Source organism: Abrus precatorius, unplaced genomic scaffold (genome assembly GCF_003935025.1).
Source record: "Abrus precatorius isolate BTA unplaced genomic scaffold, Abrus_2018 Scaffold10, whole genome shotgun sequence".
Taxonomy (NCBI): domain Eukaryota; kingdom Viridiplantae; phylum Streptophyta; class Magnoliopsida; order Fabales; family Fabaceae; genus Abrus; species Abrus precatorius.
The window spans coordinates 11,387,738-11,407,909 of NW_020874292.1; the positions used below are offsets into that span (position 1 = coordinate 11,387,738).

At 31.8% G+C, this 20,172-nt stretch overlaps 1 protein-coding gene across 1 annotated transcript; it reads left to right on the forward strand.

The window, feature by feature from the left end:
* The first annotated feature begins 1,074 nt into the window (after nt 1-1,074).
* Nucleotides 1,075-19,370, forward strand: LOC113852478 (alpha-N-acetylglucosaminidase-like). The gene is made up of 20 exons (XM_027482767.1): nt 1,075-1,461; nt 1,568-1,644; nt 2,893-3,104; nt 3,205-3,326; nt 4,192-4,277; nt 4,548-4,642; nt 4,825-4,906; nt 5,800-5,906; nt 6,043-6,073; nt 7,141-7,258; nt 7,410-7,457; nt 7,857-7,965; nt 8,626-8,729; nt 13,928-14,026; nt 17,424-17,534; nt 17,894-18,126; nt 18,253-18,490; nt 18,570-18,648; nt 18,878-19,205; nt 19,248-19,370. The coding sequence occupies exons 1-19, from the start codon at nt 1,246-1,248 to the stop codon at nt 19,177-19,179; spliced, it is 2,469 nt and encodes an 822-aa protein (XP_027338568.1). The 5' UTR covers nt 1,075-1,245; the 3' UTR covers nt 19,180-19,205; nt 19,248-19,370.
* The last annotated feature ends 802 nt before the right edge of the window (nt 19,371-20,172 follow it).

The following is a 20,172-nucleotide window of genomic DNA, read 5'->3' on the forward strand; positions in this document are numbered from 1 at the left end:
GGACACAATGTTGCATCACACATATAAAGCGATTAATAAAATTAATAAGATAAATATATACCCTTTTCATTGAAATGACAATGACTTCAAAATTTATATGTTTTTTGAATCACACATATTTCCTCTGAATCAATGCATCACACACAATGATAGCTAAATTTATATGTTTTTCACTAAATTTTTTTAAGCTAATCCGGTGAAAAACATTAGAACAAGATTTATCAAACAAAATGGTAAAAAAAGGTTTCGCGTGCATGCATTGATTCAGAAGAAATATATATCAATATGATAGCAGAGATCCAAACCCAAGTTATAAACACTCTTGAATGCGCATTTGAAATTATTGACAAAATTCTAGAAATTATTGAAGTCCAGATCATAGAGCTTGGACATGGATTCCAAATAGCTCTGCTCTTGTCTTTTCTACTGTCGCTTAGCTTTGTTGGGCCATCGAAGTACATATTGGCTTGACTTATTGGGTGTAGGACAGGTTGGTTATACATTTGATGTATCTATGAACAAGTGAACAAATGAATCTTAATTCTTCTTGTTATCCTTTCTTGGGTTTCACATTAGATGAATAGTGAGGGTTTAAATCCTTGAAGGTTTGTTTGTAAGAGTTGCAGAGCTATTTAAGGTGCAACGATGGTTTTAAGTTTTAAAGATATATTACGAAAATTTGTTTTACAGGTAAAGATGAAGATAAAAGTTAGAATTTTTTTTTTCGTCGGTGCGTGTGTTATTTTCTGTTGTGCATGCCACAATCAACCACTAATAAATATTGACAATGATTAGAGGTAACTATTTGAATAACAAATTAAAACGATACTCCACGTCAAGACTACACTGAATTATACGCCTGGACTTTATTTTAATTCTTTATTGCAATAAAGTAACAGGATAAAATTATGATTTGAACTAATCAACTACTTTTATAAAACTACTAAATCCAAATTGAAATCAAAACACTATTTGTTGTTTCTATTACAATTTTAACACAGTACCCCCCCAAATAAAAGAAAAAGAAAAGGCATCTACATTTTTGTTTCTGGAAAAACTAAAATATTAAAAGAAAGGGACTGGGGAACTCTAGCGGCAAAACATGAAGGTTCTTCAGCCTAGGCCGGCCTTAAAAATTAAAACCTTGTATCTTAGTGACGAAACTCCTTCTTCCACCAGAATCTTTTCTTCTTCTTCTTCTTCTTCTTCTTTCTCTGCCACTACTTCCCAATTTCATAACGCATCATGGAACCATCATTTCTCGCCATAATTCTCTTCTTCGTCTTTTCAATTCCTTTTTCTTCGTCTTCCACCGTCGGTGTTGACTCTATCTCTCGCCTTATTGAAATCCAAGACCGTGAGAGAGCTCCACCTTCCGTTCAAGAAGCCGCCGCGCACGGCGTCCTCCACCGCGTGCTTCCTTCTCATTCCTCCAGCTTCCACTTCCGCATCGTCTCCAAGGCAATTTTATTCCTTTCTTTCGTTTTCTTGCTCACTGTTCATTGGTTACTGACCTAAACCAAATAGTTATTGATTTTTATTTTTTTTACCGTTGTGTTGTTAACAGAAGCAATGTGGTGGTGAATATTGCTTCGTGATAAAAAACCATCCTTCTTCCGCAACACAAGGGGATCCTCAAATTCTGTATGTTACTTGTGATTTTCTTGACAAACTGAGCGAGTGACTTATTGCGATCAATTCTGTATGTTGCATCGTTCTTTTAAACACTTCAAATTATTATCGGATTAAATCTAAATATCTTATGGTGAACCACAAATTGAGAGTAGGCATGAGTTATTTTAAACAATATTAAAAAGTTATTAAGTTAATAAATCTATATTATTAATAACTAATAGAAAAAATATTTCGATTATTTTGATTTTATCAAAAAATTAAGTTCGACAGGACAGGCCAGTCCATCTTAATATGTCATTGGCTTACATTTTAACTGATAAAATAAGATAACTTAACGAGTCAATGAATATAAAATTCTGTCTCACCTTTTATGTTAACTTGTAAAATAAGTTCATCCATTAAATCAGACCCAGTTTATCACTCATAAAAGAGATATAAGTCTCCCTTTAGCGTGAGTTTTTTCTCCATTTGTGGTTCTTAAACTATTGCATTAAGCAATTCAAACTTAAATTCACTTTAACTTCTAAAAAAATTAATTTTTATATATTTTTTTATTTTTACTCATTTATGTACCAAATTTAAATTTTATTTAAAAAAGACAATTAAATTAAAATAAAACAAAATACATTAAAAAAAATACATAATACATAGATATTAAAAAATAAAATAAAGTAATAAAAAATACATAATATTATATAAAATTAATTTTCATATTTTGATTTCCGAAACTAGGTTATTAGAAGAATGCTAATATATTAACTTTTCATTACTTTGTCCTACTCTCCTATAAATAAAGAATACATTATTTATTCAAGGATGATATTTTTATGCCCAAAACAGTGTTTTTTTTCAAACGGATTTACAATTAACTTATAAAATAACGTGAATTTTAATTTTTATTAAATAAATTTTGCCCTTAATTTTATTATTTGTTATAAATTTTAGTTTAGTTAATAATAAAGAATCTGTTGGAAAAAAAAAAAAAACGTTAGAGAAAGTTCCTCAACTTTATACTATCCCACGTCCTCTTTTTTATGATAAAAAGGGGATAATTATAATTAATTTATGCTTTCTTGTTTTTCTTAACCATGGGAACAGAGTAAGAGAGTGGTTCTTTTAGCAGTGGAGCAACAGGAATTATACCCTGAAACAAATTTGAAAATAAAATAGGGCTTCGCTGCATGCATTTCTTTTCTAACTAACCAAGCTAAAGCGAAAAAATGATGGAACTTATGATGATTTTGAACAATCAAATAGAATCGAAGGGGCAACAGGAGTGGACATTGTGGCTGGTCTGCACTGGTATCTGAAGCATTGGTGCAGTTCACACATATCATGGGACAAAACCGGTGGCTCCCAACTATTTTCCGTACCCAACGCGCGGTTTCTCTCGCGTGTTCACGACGCTGGAGTCTCTGTTCGGAGGCCTATTCCCTGGAGCTATTATCAAAATGCTGTTACCTCAAGCTGTAAGTTACTTCTTACGAGTTATCATCACAATGTATTTGACATCATAAGATTTCATTTCATTTTCAAGTGATCTCATTTTACTTTATCTGGTTCTGGAAGATTCTTTTGCTTGGTGGGACTGGAAAAGATGGGAAAAGGAAATTGACTGGATGGCTCTGCAGGGTGTCAACTTGCCACTTGCATTCACGGGACAAGAGGCTATCTGGCAGAAAGTGTTCCAGGTCATTATCCTATACCAATTTACTCAAAATTAATGCTTGGTGTGGGTTTGGCATTGTAACATCTTTGTCACTCCATTATACAGTATACACCGCAAATCTTGCACCGTCAGGCCAACTTTGGGCATCGGTTTTAGAAATTCTTTAAATAAGCTTGTTTTACCTCACCATGAAAACTATTACTTTCGTTTCTAATTTTCAGAAAGCAGGAGTGTCAAAAGTGAAGTATATCCTAAAGTTATTAAAAAAAAATAAAAAATAGACTTTATCCCGAGAGCTTTAGATGTTTGTTGAAGGCCTATCAGTTGTTTTATAAACAGATTTATCTTATGAAATTTAATTTTGATTATGATGAGAATAGAAAGCAATTTTAATACCATGTTAAGAACTATGGATCCCAAAGCATAATGGTATTAAACGGTTCCCAAGAACAATTTCATATAGCTGGCCCTAATAATTTTTTTAATTAGTGGTTTTATTGTTTTAAGATACAGTCATCACACAAGATAAAACTACACCAACACATCCAAGCTGATCTCTATGTACATCTACTTACAGGTTATAGTAGATGTCTAGGATCGGTTAGATTGGTGTCTTAGTTCTCTGATAGACCTTTTTTACTTTTTCTTTTTTTTGCTATCTATAATTTGTAGCATTTTACGGCTTGGAAGTTTAAGTTTTCTTGACCATTGATACTAATAATGAAATAAAGATGTACAATTGATTTTGTCCCATAATTCTGTTATTGGTTTGTTCATTCAAATTATCATACCTGTAGGCAGTAGCTCAGTAATCTTGGGTATTGTCCAACATAATTCTGCTCCATAGAGTATTTTGGGTAGCTGACTTTATATTCAATCTCCAGGAGAAATTTAACATGAACATTTCTGATCTGGATGATTTCTTTGGAGGCCCCGCATTTCTTGCATGGTCACGTATGGGAAATTTACATGGGTGAGTGGTAGAATTCGTGGGTTTCTTGTTTGACTTTAATAATTCACATTTTTTATAGCTTCATTTCAACAAGCAAAATTTATATATTTAAATAATTTAGATGGAAACTAGAATATTGCATATGTAACTACTTAAGGCCTTTCAGTATTGTGAGATTGTTTAGTTTGATGCTCTTTGCAAAAGCTTTCTCTATACCTTGAGTTTCATTGTCATCTTTCCTGGATCCGGATGCTTTAGTTTTAGAGAATGTGTATGATATTGCTATTGCAGATGGGGTGGACCACTGCCACAGAGCTGGTTTGATCAACAATTAATCTTACAGAAGAAAATTCTTGCCAGAATGTATGAGCTTGGAATGACACCAGGTACCCATTACAACATATTCATCATCATTATTCATTACTATTATTGATTATAAATTACTGTTAATCTTTAAGCTAACTACAAAATGACAGAGAGAAGTGATACATATTCTTTTAGTTTTGGTCCATCTTCTTCTCCATTTTCTGAAAGTAAAACTTCTAAACACTGAATAATTGCTTTTCAGTCCTGCCAACTTTTTCTGGAAATGTCCCTGCTGCACTGAAGTATATATTTCCATCAGCAAAAATAACACGCCTAGGAAATTGGTGAGTGCCACTATGTACGTGTTGACTTGAACTTGAATGTAAATAGTCTGCTTATGCTTACTCAACAACCACACTGATTTAAGAACTAAACTGACACTGTTTTGAAAATTCAGTGATCGGATATTTCTTTAAGAATATTTGGAAGTTGATAATTATCAAGGAAGTGGTTTGCTGGCACATAATTTTATCTCATACCAGTTTATGATACTTAAATTTGGTGATAGACCAATCAACACTTCTTTTGAACATTTAAATATGGCAATTAAATGTTGTAAGAAATATTTAATTGTACTCTATGTCTAATACGAACTTCTTAAACATTTAAACTGTATTTGAAGAGACGTTTAGCTGTCTAATTTTTTGGAGGGACTAGTTTAGAAACCCATCAGCATAGAGGGTCCTTTTGCAAAGAAAACTGTAAATCAGTTATTCAAGCTCGCTTGCAGAAGTAACTTACATGTTTAGTTCCTATGCACTCTTCACCACCTAAAATTAGACAACTTTATGATTGAGCTAGTGATGCCTAATAATAATGGCTTTAACACCCAATACCCATCACCAATCTTGAATGTACTAAATCCTATCAGTCATTACTTTTGCTTTACTGACTATTGTTGAGACCCTGTGCTTGTATAGTAAACCTAGTTAATAGAAAGTGCAGCATTACTGTGTTATTGAACTCCACCAATATCTGAAAACAGAGCTGAAGAAAACCTAGTTGCATATATATTTATGTGTGTTTGTGTGTGTGTATAGATTTATTGATATGCGTATATCTGTGCAACCTAATCTATTTTTGAAAAATAAACTCAACTTCCACAATGCTTTGATCCTGTCGTATCTATATCCATAAACCCCTCCAGATTTTATGGAATCTTTTCATTTTGCTATAGGTTTACTGTTAAGAATGACCTCAGATGGTGCTGCACTTATCTTCTTGATGCAACTGATCCTTTGTTCGTTGAGATTGGAAAAGCATTTGTTGAGCAGCAACTGCAAGGTTATTAAATGCTTCTTTCTAACTTTGTTGGCCGCAGTGCTTGCCACAGTAAAATGATACATGAAACTATTATGCAGTAAGAAATATCCAGATACCAATCCAATTGTTTGTGATATTTGATTTTCTTTTTCCCCAGAGTATGGACGAACCAGCCATGTATACAATTGGTAAACTTTTCTTTGCTCATCAATTTTAAAATGTATAATTTAACTTTTCATTGCTGACATTTATACAAATTGCTGTATTTTGGTATATGGAATATTTATTGAACTTTTTTTCTTTTAACATGACATATTGTAACTGGGTCCCTCCTAGCATGCAATGGTATTAGTTACATGATGTGGCTTCCTTATTACATATCTGCAAGTTTTGTGCTTAAATCCAACCCCAGTAGTTATTTGTGATGTGGCTATCAAAACTTCTCTGTTCATGATTCTCAGGTTCTCACATTTATAATCATATATAATTATCACAAGTAGAACTCTCCTTGATTCCTTCTCAACAATTTCTTTTAGTTTTTCTTTCTTTAGTTACCAATATATCATTGATATTATTAGAACAGCTGGATTGTGATAAATGGCAAAAGTGAAGTTCTCATAGAACAGTCAAGTATTAAGTTACATTGCCTTCTAATAGAGTTGGAGTGCATGGTGGCATATCAAGTGAGAGGACTTTTTTTATGCAAAAGGGAGAGGTCATGAATGCTCAAGATTAAAACATGCAAGTCATGTGACTTCCCAAATCTGTTAATCCTGACTATGACTATCTGTGTATGGTTATATGGCTCAAATTTACTCCTCTTGCTCTCATATAAAAAAAGGCTCTTGATACATCCCTTGGAGTGCATAATATTAATCATAACTATGTTATTAAATTATGTTTGGGTACTAAGATGTTTTTTGACTGTTATGTTGAAGTATGTAAAGCCTTACGAGTTTATGATTCAAGTTTACTAGGTTGCTAATGAGTTAATTTAACTCAAGTTTGACAACTATTGTTGATAAATTATGCCTTTTACCAGATAAATTTTATTTTTTACTTTATTGAATCACGATCAATGTACTACAATATAAAGGCATAGGTAATTTTATCATTAGAAAATCTATTCAGTTTATAAATCATAAGTACAGTTGAATTATGGTTTATATGTATATGCACCATTGCACTTGTACGCTTCTGTTCATAGGAAATTTTATTACATTCATTAACATAGAGTAGGTTGGACCAATCACAGTGATACTTTTGATGAGAACACCCCGCCGATTGATGATCCAAAGTACATTTCATCATTAGGGGCTGCAATCTTTAAAGGAATGCAGAGTGGTGATGATGATGCTGTTTGGCTGATGCAGGTGATTGAAATTATTATTATTATTATTATTATTATTATTTAGCCTTAATTTGATGCTGCTAAGTGCTAGCATATAACTATATGCTAAGATTTTCATGCAAGTAGATTTTTGCATCCACCAAACTCTAATGGATCCTATTTCATGTATGCAGGGATGGCTATTTTCCTATGATCCTTTCTGGAGACCTCCTCAAATGAAGGTTGTATTCTTAATCTCTTACCTCACAAGTATATTACTTGTTTCCACAGCAAGTCTTAAAATGTGCAAAGTTTGTCTTAAATCTAGCTAGGCAAACCATTTTCTCTGCCTTAATCTATTTTTGTCTTTGTTTGCAAGGATTTCAATTACAATATGGTCCATCAATGTTTATGATTGTTTCAAATAAAATTGGAAGGTTACTCTCCATTACGCATAGACTATAACTAGCAACTGGGCAACATTTTCCTATTTGTTTTTCCTTTTCTCTTCTTTCAGTGCCTGTGATAGCTAGAATCATCGTTATACATAGGTGGACAGATGTATTGATTAGTCAGTATAACTGATTTCTAGAATTACAACTTCACCCTGTTTATACAATTCTTATTTGTGCTTGTTTCAGGCCCTTGTACATTCTGTGCCGGTTGGAAAGCTGGTAGTTCTTGACCTGTTTGCCGAAGTAAAACCCCTGTGGGTTACCTCAGAACAGTTTTATGGAGTTCCCTACATCTGGAAAGTCATTTTCCATTTTATATTCATAAATAAAAATAATAATGACATATCTATTGATGATTTTGAGCTAGTTGGCTTCATCCATATACAGGCCTCCACCAAACTTATATATTCAGGAGCTATCTTTTCTTATATGTATGTGTGTGTGTTAACTTAGCTCAGCTCATTGGCAACGTTATATGAAAATAAGTAACTAGAATTGGTGGAAACGTTGAGATGTGTTTTAAAAATTATATATATAGATTTTTAAATTTTAAAAATATAAATAATTATATAATTTACTTATAAAAATATGTATATTTATATGATCAGTATAATTTATAGATAGCTAAGTTCTTTGAGTGTATTAATTATGAAGGGAAATATATTCATTTTGGTAATATATTTACTTTAAAAGAAATTAGTCTCTTAACAGTAAATTAAAGATATCTTTAGTACATGCAAACAAAATATAACATAATTTTCGATCCCAGGGACCTCTCCAAATTGTGAGATAATAATATCAATGGCTTATTATGACTTCTACATCTGCATATCGGGATATTAGAACTTTGAAGCTCGTTATATTGATATATTCATTATCTTATCAATTTGACATATAAATAAATTTATTAAGTGTTCTTTTCACTGATTAGGTGTTATGCTTGTGTCGCTTGACAGGTGTATGCTGCACAATTTTGCTGGGAATGTTGAGATGTATGGGATATTGGACGCGATAGCATCAGGGCCAATTGACGCACGTACAAGTACTAACTCAACAATGGCAAGTTATTCATTTTTATTGGTGACTCAATTTCATAATCATATTAAGTTATTTATCGCTGTCGAGTTACAGAAATCAAGAAAAGATTTTAAAACAATAAAAGAGAGAGAATATAGTCCACAATAATGAAATATTAAATTGATAGTGTATTATGATTATAATTTAGATTTTGTACAAAAGATGAAATGCATACCTATTTATATTTCAAATTAGGTTACGCAATAAGCTCTAAAGTTTTAATCCTACTCTAAGGAACATTAGATAAAATTTCCGAAGTAAAATACGGTTCTTGACAAAAATAGGCTAAAGGTTATAAGTTATAACACAGTTATCTTAAAATAACTGGATAACATCCCTATATATAAAAGCTTAACACTTACTCTAAAATAACATAAATTACCCTAATCTATTATGCAACATCTCTCTCCGTGAGATATTTTGATGAAATTCTAATACTCATTCATTTGCCTCTTTGGCTGTTTTAGATATTGATTTCCAGTTGAATTATCAAACAAGTAAATGGAGGTTCAATTGACTACCTGTTATATTCTGAGTAGGAACACGAGAAAAGGTGGTCCAACATCTTCAAAATTATGTTGATGCATTTTGCAGTTGGTTGCCCTGGACAATTTTTTCTAAATTTGAATTCAGGGAATTGACGTACATATATAAATGGTTTAATTGTATTTTGAGTTCCTCTAATTTAGACAATGTGCGATTTTGTCCTCAATTTTTTCCTTTGAACTAACCAAGTCCCTGTATTTAGAATTGAGCAAATTCAATCCTCGATGGGATTTTAAACTCTCAAATTCTCATTTTTACTCAAAATATTGATAAATTGAATTGATTAAATTATTTTCTATTCAAAATTATTAATCAAAATATCAAATTTTGTTAAAAAAAATCTCTAATTTTTTTCCCTTTAAACCTTAATCTCGCATCTGATAAAATGTTTTAAAATTTTAGGTTAAATTATAATTTTAGCCCTTGTACTACCTGACTTGCTTTTTGTTCAGTCTCTATATGAAAAAAAAAATTACAAACTAATTTTCACCATTTATTGAAGTTATAGCGGTGTTAGTTTATTTTTTATGCAAGGACCAAAACAAAAAATGATATGTCATGTATAGAGACTAAAATATAAATTTTTTACATGTAGAGATTATATGAAATGCAATTATAGAGATTAAAATGAAAAATGATGTCAAATATAAAGATCAAATTAAACATTTTTTTAACTTTGCTAAATGGTAGGAACTAATCAGTAAATGACTTTTCATACAAGGATCAATATGTAAGGTTTTTTCATTCATAGAAAGGAAAGTGTCAAGTGCAATGACCCAATTTATAATTATCATGGTTTTTCTGAGTTTCTTACATCCAATTTTTTAAAAAAATTATTGTGTTCCATTACACACCTCCAAAAAAATTTAGCTAAAAAAAAAGTTTTAAATAGAATAAAATCACGAAGATGACTAAATTTGCTAATTTTAAAACTAGAAAAATAACAAGTTTTGAACAATGTGAAAGAGAGGAACAATAATTGTAATTGATGAGAATTTAATCAATTACATTTTCGGAAATTGGAAGCTATTTATGGTTTACAACATAGAAGAATACAATGACTATAAACTGAACAACTAAAAAAAGGAGAAACTAACTAACATAACAGAAAGTTAAACTACAGTTATAATAGTTGACAATCAGTATTATATACTAGCTTCCCCTCCCCCTCCCCCTCTCCCCCTAGGCAATGAAGGTTGAAAAAGGATGAGTGTGTGGAGTGCCTGGGTAAATGTGTCTACAAGTTGTACTTTTGTGGAGTTAGGTAGAAGATGAATAAATCCAGCTTTGAGTTTATCACAAAAAATGTGGAAAACTAGTTCAATATGTTTAGTTCTTTCATGGAATGAAGGATTTTGAGCTATATGAATTGCTAATTTGTTGTTGCTGTATAAGGGGGACTAAGATCAAATGATGTTGCAGTCTTGGAGTAGATGATTTCACTATTGAATCTCACATACTGTTGCTGTTAGTGCACTATATTCTACTTCGGATAATGACATTGCAATTGTTGTTTGCATTTGGGTTCCCCAAGATATGCAAATTACCTAAGTAAATATGGTAACTTGTTATAGATTTCCTATTGTCTGAACAACCAGCTGAATCACTGTCACAGTCACTAAATGCTCTTTAGTGGATGTCTGAATTTGAAGGAAATTTCACATTGTCCTAAAAAAGATGTTATGTATCTTAAGATCTGAGTAGCAACCTGTTGGTGAATGTTAGCCGGGGCTAAGAGAAATTGACTTAGTTGTTGCTAGACATATGTAATATTAGACCTAGTGGTGGTAACTGGTAAGGTATAGCAATCTGCCAACAAGTCTTCAACAAGAGATTATGCCTTGAAGTGCATTCATATTATCTTTGTTGAGTTTTTAGTAAACTATCCATAGGAGTCTTAGCAAGCTTATATCCCAGTCCCACTAAACCTCGATGGACAGGAGTTCTAGGTTATAGTTTCTCTCAGATAAAATTATACATTTTGTAGACTTACCAAACTCCAAACCTAGAAAATATTTAACATCTCCAAGGTCTATTATTCTAAACCTTGAGTGTTTTGAATTTGGAAAGGGGAGTTTTGGAGGAAAGGGGAGGGAAGGAGAAGAGCAGACAAATTTTATATTTTAAATAAATATATTTAAAATTAATGTTTTTTCAGAATAAAAGATATAAATTGATATATTGACATAAATTTAATGAATTAATCATGTATTTATCGTCATAAATTATATATATATATATATATATATAATTTAAAATGAAAAAATATATCTTCCCCTCTCTCCCCCTCCCAAACATACCCTAAATCATTTCTTGTTAGTACTGCACATGATCTAACAAATACTAGTAATGTTGTAAAGCTAGAATAAGTAGAGTATATAGTGTGATCAACAAGGCTTTGATTGTATCCTAGAATGCAATGTTGTGGATAATGTTGAACATCCTTGTCTGCTAGCCTGTTTTAGGCCATTAGGAGATCTTTTAAGAAGACATGCTTGATTTGGTTTAGTAGGTGATACCTTGAGGCACAATCATGTACACTTCATCATTCAAACTTCCATAGAGAAAAGCGTTGTTTACATCAAGTTAGTGTAAGTACTAGTCCTGAACAGCTGCCAATGAAATAATCATTCTGAGTGTTTGTCAATGCCACATGAGAAAAGGTGTATAGGTAATCTATGCCCTCCAAGACATATCATATCACCTATTAAAGTAGGATTTGGTAGATATCAAAACTAGAGAAATTTTTTATTTCTAGAGATGTATATTTTTTTGAACACATATATCCTTTCGGCAGTGTTCAACAAACAATGATGCTTCTGTCACCACAAACATTCCCCAACTGAATTTTACTCGAGACCATGTCACTAATAATATAAATAACACTTTAATATTTCAACTAATATAGAAGAATCTGTTCCTACTAGTTTCCCTATATTTACAGAAAATCAAAGGCAATCAAATAGATACAAGAAACCTCTTTCAGCTATAGGATTATCACTGTAGTCTCCTCTCAACCTCTACTGCATCAAATTATCAGGATGAGAATGGTAAACCCTATCCTTTGTCTTATGTTATCCACAACAACAATCTCTCTAGTAACCATTAGTCTTTTACCTTAAATATAAATGTTGTGAATGAGTACAAAAGTTACTCACAAGTTGTTAAACATGATTGTTGGAGAACAGCTGTGTAGAATGAACTTGATGCACTGGAAGGGAACCAAACATGGGAATTAGTTGAGATGCCTCCAAACAAGAAACTCATTGATTGTAAATGGTGTATAAAGTAAAGCATAAACTAGATGAAACTATGGATAGATGCAAAACCAGACTCATTACTATGAGATACACTCAAAATAGAGGGCATAGATTACTTAGACACCTTTTCTCGTGTGGCATTGACAAACACTCAGAATGATTAACAAATCCACATGAGAATATCTTTCTTTGGTTCTTTCCACACATCTACAGCTCTATCCCTCCATAAAATGGACTGAGAAATTTCAACATTCATAGATTTGATGACCCAACTGAGAATGTGGTTGTTTCATCTTTGCCATAAGGGGTATAGTGGATGATTGGTAGTAGGTTCTGACACTGTGCCATCCAAGAACCCAAATTTGTTCTCGGTTTGCAGGCTCATCATCATGGCCCTTGCTCAGCTTTGGTAATTAGTGTCTAACAATGGAAGTGAAACAAGAACCACAGAGGAACTTTCATTCAAATGAATGTAGAGAGGATTAGATGCATCTTTTGAGCATCTTGAATTGAGTATGGATATGAACCCATTAGTATGAGAATGCACAGCTGCCACAGCAGAGCTCTTTTCATATGAATGTAGAAAGGATTAGATGCATCTTTCATTCAAATGAATGTAGAGAGAATTAGATGCATCTTTTGAGCATCTTGAACTGAGTATGGGTATGAACCCATTAGTATGAGAAATGCACAGCTGCCACAGCAGAGCTCTTTTCATATGAATGTAGAGAGGATTAGATGCATCTTTCATTCAAATGAATGTAGAGAGAATTAGATGCATCTTTTGAGCATCTTGAACTGAGTATGGGTATGAACCCATTAGTATGAGAAATGCACAGCTGCCACAGCAGAGCTCTTTTCATAAGAGAGATTAAGTGAATAAGAATTTAATTGATGAGAATGTGATCAATTACATTTGCTGAATGAGAAAGCTATTTATAGGAGTTTACAACATAGAAGAATACAATTGTTATAAACTGAAAAAGAAGAAACTAACTTAACAGAAAGCTAAACTACAGTTATAATAGTTAACATTCAGTATTATGTATTGAACAACTAATTGGCTCAAAAAAATTTGGGGGAAAAAATTGAACAGTCTAAAATAGGACCAAAAGTGCAATTAAGCTTAGATAAATATATAAGCACATTGAGATATACCATCTACAGTTGTTATTTTCTGTTCAGACTGGGGTTAAGTTAAAAAAAGCCATTTCTTCATCAATGTGATCTGTCCATATGAGCAATATCTTTCCAATCCCTTCCTTTCTCTATTCCCCATCAGAATACGAAACATGCACTTGATGATATTATTTTTGCAAATCAATCTGCTATTAATTTCGTCACACTTATTATAACCTATTTGATTTTGTGAAGGTTGGAGTTGGAATGTCAATGGAAGGTATAGAACAGAATCCCATTGTCTATGATTTGATGTCTGAAATGGCATTTCAACACAAGAAAATTGATGTTAAGGTAAGAATGAGAGAATCTTGGTTCCAAGAGGTTGCATGTATTTCACACATGATTTTACTATGTTCTCCTGCTTGCTAGATCTTGTGTGAACTTAGGAACTCCCCATAAAGTGGGTGATCGGTTCTGTTGAATGTAGAATGTACTTTTATTGTTTTGAGTTTAGTTTAGGACAAACTTTCTACTACACCAATTTAATTATCTACCTCTACTTGCTAATTTTTGGACTTTGGATAAAATTCTAACATACTTTATTTCCTCTCTCTCCTCCCTTGCATGCAATTTTGTTTTTACAGAACAAAAGAATATCATTTTGCTGACATTTATGATTGGAATTATGAAGTTTTATCTCTGCCTTAACCTTGAGTAAATCACCATAACCAAATGAACAATATAGTTTATTCCTTTTGGAAATTTTCTTTTGCCTGATCCTTTGGTTATGTTATTCAAATATTTGATTGAGCATTTGGGTTTAGCAATAATTAGAGTGTTCATAAAAAGTGTATTAGTGTATACCTTTTCTTTTTAGTTGGAACCCATTTTATTTCGTCATGCTTAGCATACTAACCATAGCTCTATCATATTTATCGTTTATAAGCGTGTTTAGTTTCTCCTGTTAATATCTGAATTTGCAACTGTTGCCTATCTTTCATTGTTATGAAGCACGGACACCTCTCTTGTTTGAAGTGTTAGTGTTGGACATGTTTTCTACATTGACACTTTTTGGACACTTGTTCAACTTGCGTCAAATACTTTTCATTAGGCATCCAATTAAAAATTATTCTTTTAATCAGCTCAGAAAGTTGAGCTGACACTTTAATATACACGGACAGACATTAGTATAATTTATTTTTTAACTTTTAAAAAACAAAGTATAATGTAAAATATTAAAACATAATAATGAATTTTTTTTGTAAGGCTTCTTATCATAATAAAAATATAAAACTTGATATATATTGATTTGAGAAGATGGATATGATGTAATTTTATCTTATTTTGAGATTTTTTTGTAGAGACCAAATATATATATAGTAAAATAATGTCTCTTCATTTTTTGAGAAGCTTATTATTATAATTAGACATAGTTTTGTGAAAGCATCTATGTTGGAGTCCATGCTTCATAAACCCAAGCTTTCTTTAATGGGTTTTTTCATCCCATGCACTAGGTGTATTGGTTAAGGTGTTAGTATGTGCACTATGAGCTTTTATGTTATGACCATACTTTTTTGTTTCATAAGTTATTTTAATAAATGAGGTATTTTTAATTAAATTCTATTTTCTTTCTATAAGAATATGAAGATGTCTTTAGTATTGTAAATATAACTTATATATGATATCAAACAAATGACTTGATTGTATGACTTTATTTACTACATTATTAAAATATCTCTAATCAAGTATTATATTATTAGGACAATATAATACTGAGGCTAGTACATGAGTGGGTTGATAATCAAGTTTCATGCATTATAAATATGAAATATTAAGTTTTTACTCAGATATACATTAGATATCATGATGTGTGGAATTGATTTACCATGGAAACATTGTATGGATCGTTATGTAAGTGTCATAAATAGTTTTTAGTATGATAGCGGTATATGTGATTCTTTAACTTGAAGTCATTACCATTCATCTAAGGAGTTCTATATTTTAATCCCTAGAGAGACGTGGCTATGATTGTCATGTTTGTTAAAACTAGGTAATTGTAAAACCAAATATGTGCCTATATGCATGCTTTAAGATTTGATAATTGCATGAGCATTTGAGAATCTTTGTTTCGCTGCTATTAACTTGTATAGGTTCCCAACATAAGAGACATTAAATATACCTCTTTCAATTACTTAAGAAAGAAAGCATTGAATGCCTTTTGTATTTTTATATAATAAAATATAATTTCTAATAAGTTTTTTGGTTCCTTTAACATGGGTACCTGATGTATAGGGAAAACCTTTTTTTTATTTTACATAGATCTTCAGTCTTTATCAAAGATTTTAAAAAATCAATTATTAGAAATAAAAAAATTTATATAATAATAATAGTAATAATTTGGCAACATATTTAAATTTATGCTATATATGATTTCATAACTTCATAAAAAAATTAATATTAAATACTTTAATTATTATAAAAAATCTATTATATGGTTAAGCTCCGTTTATTAGAAAAAAAAATGAAAAAATCTATTATATGTGTATGCATAAATGGACGTTATAAATCTATAATATGATATATACAAATTTATTTATTTTTTATCAATGAGAAAATTAACAAAACAAAGAACTATGAATGAGCATGTCAATGGCCTATAGCGTCAGCAAAGACTATAGGATTTAGCTGAAGCAAACAATAACTCCATTGAATCAAAGGTTGATCCATAGAAGCACCATATTTCACAAGTCAATCAATAGAGAAATTGTCTTCTCACAAGATGTGATGAAAACGAACTGTCCACTCCTGAAAGGAGATCTTTTGAGTAGTAGCCACTATAATAGCATATGGATGAAATTTAAATATACCGTCCTGACTAAATGACAAAGGGAAGTTTAGAATCAAAATCACAAATAAAATGTTTCTAAGACTGATCTTCCAAGCTAGACAAAGGCCTTGTAAAATAGCAAACAATTCGGCATTCATAATGGTGAAAATGTCACTTAACCCTGAGAAGCCCACTATCCATTCTCCAGTAAAATTTTTTATTATGCCTCCATAACCAGCACAATCCAGATTTCTGAAAGAACTACTACCTACGTTTAATTAAATATACTTGGTTCTTTTGGTTGCTTCCAAAAACTAAACTGCTACACTTTTTGGACTATTGGAGTGACAAAAGCTTGGTGAATATCTTGGTGAAGAGTGTTGATATGATTTAAAACTTTCCACTCTTGCCAAACTGTATTTCTTGCTTTCAAAATGATCCTACTAGTAGAAGCAACAAAGCACAGGTATGGTGGTTGGGTGTTGCTACAGATTGTACTGGTTAAACTACGGGCCACCTACTGACTTGGACTTTGCATGTCTCCATACCGCATACTTTATTGCTTTTTTATATGCATATTATAATATGAAAAGAAATAAAAGTTTCGGTCTTGCTATGATCTAAAAAAGGAAACTAAGTTAAGAATAATATATTATTTCAACCTTAAATTTGTATATATATTATAGATGTATGAGTCCATTCGTGTGCCCACATACGTAACAGATATTTATTTTTATTATAACTTAAATATTTAATATTAAATTATGAAATCATATTGTTCTTGTTAAATATAAAATTCACATGTCAAATTGCAGATGAACCAATAAATCATAACCGAATGAATTTACCGGTTTAATGAGCAGTTCAGTTTTAAAAGAACTTGATAATGTTTTCAGACTGAACTGTTCAGTCCTTTTTCAGGCGTGGGTTGATATGTATTCAACTAGACGATACGGACAACGACTTCCTTTGATGCAAGAGGGATGGAATGTCTTATATCACACCATTTACAATTGCACTGATGGAGCCTATGTAAGTACTTGTTTGATACTGATAACCTTCGTCAGATTAGTAATTTCTTCAAGTCAACCCTGCAGTGACCTTTATGCAATTATGTATTCAACTTCTACCACTTCTCATTTTGCTGTGTTTCCCTTTATGACTACACTCTTCTTCTTATGATGTATTATTGTATTTATGTTAATCAAACAGGGAAATAAAGTGTTGTATTTAGTTCACATTGCTCTGGCCAGCTTATTTGCTCTCCTTTAATCTTACCAACGACTTGTACACAACTGCACATCTTATGCTCAGTTCTAATCTTAACTAATCGTGTACAAGTTAGTGTATCATATTTAGTTTGACCAGATATTGGTGCTGTATGGGAACAGGACAAAAACAGAGATGTTATTGTAGCATTCCCAGATGTTGATCCTTCCTTAATTTCAATAGAGCATGGATGGACTGGGCACTATGAAAAACCCTACTCAGCAACAATAATCAAGGAAATAACTGATCCATTTGATCAACCCCATTTATGGTATTCAACTTCTGAAGTAATTTATGCATTACAGCTATTTATAGCTAGTGGAGGAGATGAACTTTCAAGAAGTAATACTTACAGGTGAGAGAAGTTGGTTATATAAGAATTCTGGCTTCTGTTTCCGCACTCAGAAAAATGTAACTGGAGGTTCTCTTATTGTATGTTGAGGTTAATATCCTCATCCATGTTATTTTATTCTTTACTCAGGTATGACCTTGTTGATCTGACTAGACAAGTCTTGGCAAAATATGCAAATGAATTGTTCTTTAAGGTCATAGAAGCATACCAATCGCATGATGTCCATGGAGTGACCCTCCTCAGCCGGAGATTTCTGGACCTAGTGGAAGATCTGGACACACTGTTGGCTTGCCATGATGGGTTTCTTCTGGGACCATGGTTAGAAAGTGCAAAGCAACTAGCTCAAAATGAAGAACAGGAGAGACAGGTTTGATTTACTTTTATTGTCATAGAACTGAAACTCCATCCGTTCTGTACTCTTATTAATGTAACATAAACATTTGCAGTTTGAGTGGAATGCTAGAACACAAATCACCATGTGGTTTGACAACACAGAGGAGGAAGCCAGTCTGCTTCGTGATTATGGTATGAATAACAGTTAATATACCTTGCCATATTGTACAACTTAGCATTCATTAGGTGGATGTGTTGGCCCTTTTGCTGTAATAATATTATGAAGTGAAGGCTTGTTTATCTTTCCCTTTTTAATTGGTTAGCACTCCCCTTTCTCTGTGAATATAGTCTGTGACCAACAGAGGAAAGAAAAATAAAAGCTCTACGATGTTTTCATATGTTGTTTAACTTCTTTTTACAGGAAACAAGTACTGGAGTGGACTTCTACATGATTACTATGGCCCTAGAGCTGCTATATATTTTAAATATTTAAAAGAGAGTTTAGAGAGAGGCGAGAATTTCAAGCTAAAGGAATGGAGGAAGGAGTGGATAAAGCTTACTAATGAATGGCAAAGCCGAAGGAACATATTTCCAGTGGAAAGTAGGGGAGATGCTCTAAACACTTCTCGGTGGCTCTTTAACAAATATCTGAACCTGAGAAATCCTGCAACGAAGCTTACACTGGAGTATTGGAATGGACCCAAATCAATGACATTTCAATGATTTGTCATACATGTGCATGAAAACAAGAAGACTTTAATTAATCTGGTTCACTTTCAGATTTTCATTTTCCATGTTTTTCTCTTCGAAATTACATGCAAGGGAACATAGCTTTCCAGTTCGTGCAAATTGCAAAATATTAAAGTAGGCAAATGCGCCAGGTAGTTCCTGTATATTCGGGGAAAAAAATTGCATGGTTTTCGATGAATAATAATGTGGCATGTGTATAAATTTTTATAATTGCATTTTTGTTTCTATAAAAATAGTGTCTTTTGAAATTAATCATTAAAAAAAGAAGATAAATTTATGGTGTCTTGACTGTTGAAGGGATATGAAATGCTGTGTATTAAAATTAATTTTGATATTTTTCAAATGACAAAAATTGGTTTGTCATTAATTAGTTGTGTTAAGTGATGAGCGAAATATTATTATTTTAATATTTTATTAATTAAAAAAACCATATTTACGAAAACATAATATCTCAGATTTTAGTTTAGTTTTTTTTTTTTTCAGCTCTCTCCTTCCTGTGGGTCATCCCAACTAGGTTCTCAAATTCTTGCCTCTGAACAGCCTCAATGTCGATCGTTCTTGCGCCCCCATTTCCACCATTGCTCCAAACCTTGTCGCATTCCATGTTTTTTTTTCACTAGTGTAGCTCAATGAATTAACAATGATGTTCAAGTAAATAACGGCCTCAAATGGTATTTGGTGATGGGGAAGTTGGGAGTTAAGCAGAAAAAGTGTGCATTCTCTCAAAGTACGCAATTTAAGTAAAATTTCAGTGTTCATTACTCAGTTATAAAATTTGACTAAATCTTTATTTTAATTTTTTATATATTAAGTGTCACACATTTTAATTCAGTCATTTATATTGTCACTGACAAGTATTTTAATTCTTAATATTAGATTATTTTAAAAATTTATTTAATGACTTATATAACTTATAGTCTAACTCTAATTAAAAGATTTAATATAATAGTTGTTAATTACAAAAAA

Excerpts from the sequence above, each read along its gene's own strand:
- LOC113852478 (XM_027482767.1), top strand. The coding sequence starts at position 1,246 with ATGGAACCATCATTTCTCGCCATAATTCTCTTCTTCGTCTTTTCAATT. Across the intron at positions 4,643-4,824 it reads TGAGCTTGGAATGACACCAG|TCCTGCCAACTTTTTCTGGA; the intron begins GTACCCATTACA and ends ATTGCTTTTCAG. Across the intron at positions 18,127-18,252 it reads TCAAGAAGTAATACTTACAG|GTATGACCTTGTTGATCTGA; the intron begins GTGAGAGAAGTT and ends TTCTTTACTCAG.